The 997-nt window shown below is 36.4% G+C and overlaps 1 protein-coding gene across 1 annotated transcript in view; it reads right to left on the reverse strand.

Moving 5' to 3' along the window:
* Positions 1-214, reverse strand: part of SARC_04854 (hypothetical protein) — a 14,354-nt gene extending 14,140 nt beyond the window's left edge. The window contains exon 1 of the mRNA XM_014301302.1: positions 68-214. Coding sequence (XP_014156777.1) covers positions 68-99 — 32 coding nt within the window. The 5' untranslated portion in view covers positions 100-214. The remainder of the gene's footprint in view (positions 1-67) is intronic.
* Positions 215-997: the final 783 nt, after the last annotated feature.

Below are 997 nucleotides of genomic sequence, written 5' to 3' on the forward strand. Positions count from 1 at the left end.
TAATATATATATATATATATGACTATACCAATGATATAAGCACAACGTGTGCGATGTAAACACCTACCGAACCCATATCGTACGACGTGAAGATACCATCTTGCTAATGAAGATACCACCTAGTGCAATCTATACTATTGTATGGACTTGGTATGCTCCTGAATATACATACACATAGATGTGTATATATGAATACACATACGTTTATCCATAGACTCTTGGTTATTATTCGATTTTGATTGACATTCTGCTCAGATTTCAGTATCCTATCTCTGTGGCTTTCTCAGCTCCCGTAGCGGGCTGTATTTACAAAAAGTGGAATTCCGTAGAGAAAAACAACAGTTCGGTACGCAATGCAAATTTTGCAGCCGAAAAGTTTGTTGCAACAAAGTGATGATCACACGCAATAATATTATTCGATTAAAGTTATGTACGTACATATGACCACGAATTAAACAAAGACAGCGTAGTATGTATAGTAGAAACCTCTAAGGACATATATACATATGTGCATATATGCATGTACACTCCTATAGTATATAGATACATATTCAATAGATTGAGTACTGCATTTGCTTTTGGTTTATCTCAAACGGTTATAGCTGAGTGGTCCGCTTACTGACAATTAGCAGTGAGTGCAAGTGGGAACAAAGCGCGATGCGATTATTATGACCGAAAAACTGTAAGTTGGATGTGCGTTCCTGTGTGTTCATAACCTGAGAGATGACAAATAATACCGAGTTGTTATTAGTGCTATAGATGTTTACGCTCTCTGATACGCCAGGTTGAATGTGCCAGAAGTTAGTTACAGACGCAAACATGAAATAGAAATTACAGACGAGGTTCACAGGTAAATACATTTTTCTAATAAAACACACTAACACACACACACACACACACAAACAACAAAACACACACGCACACACACACAAATACACACACACACATATATATATATATATATATATATAGTAATACACCGACCCCAACAACGTAC

The sequence above is a fragment of the Sphaeroforma arctica genome (genome assembly GCF_001186125.1).
Source record: "Sphaeroforma arctica JP610 unplaced genomic scaffold supercont1.288, whole genome shotgun sequence".
NCBI lineage: Eukaryota > Ichthyosporea > Ichthyophonida > Sphaeroforma > Sphaeroforma arctica.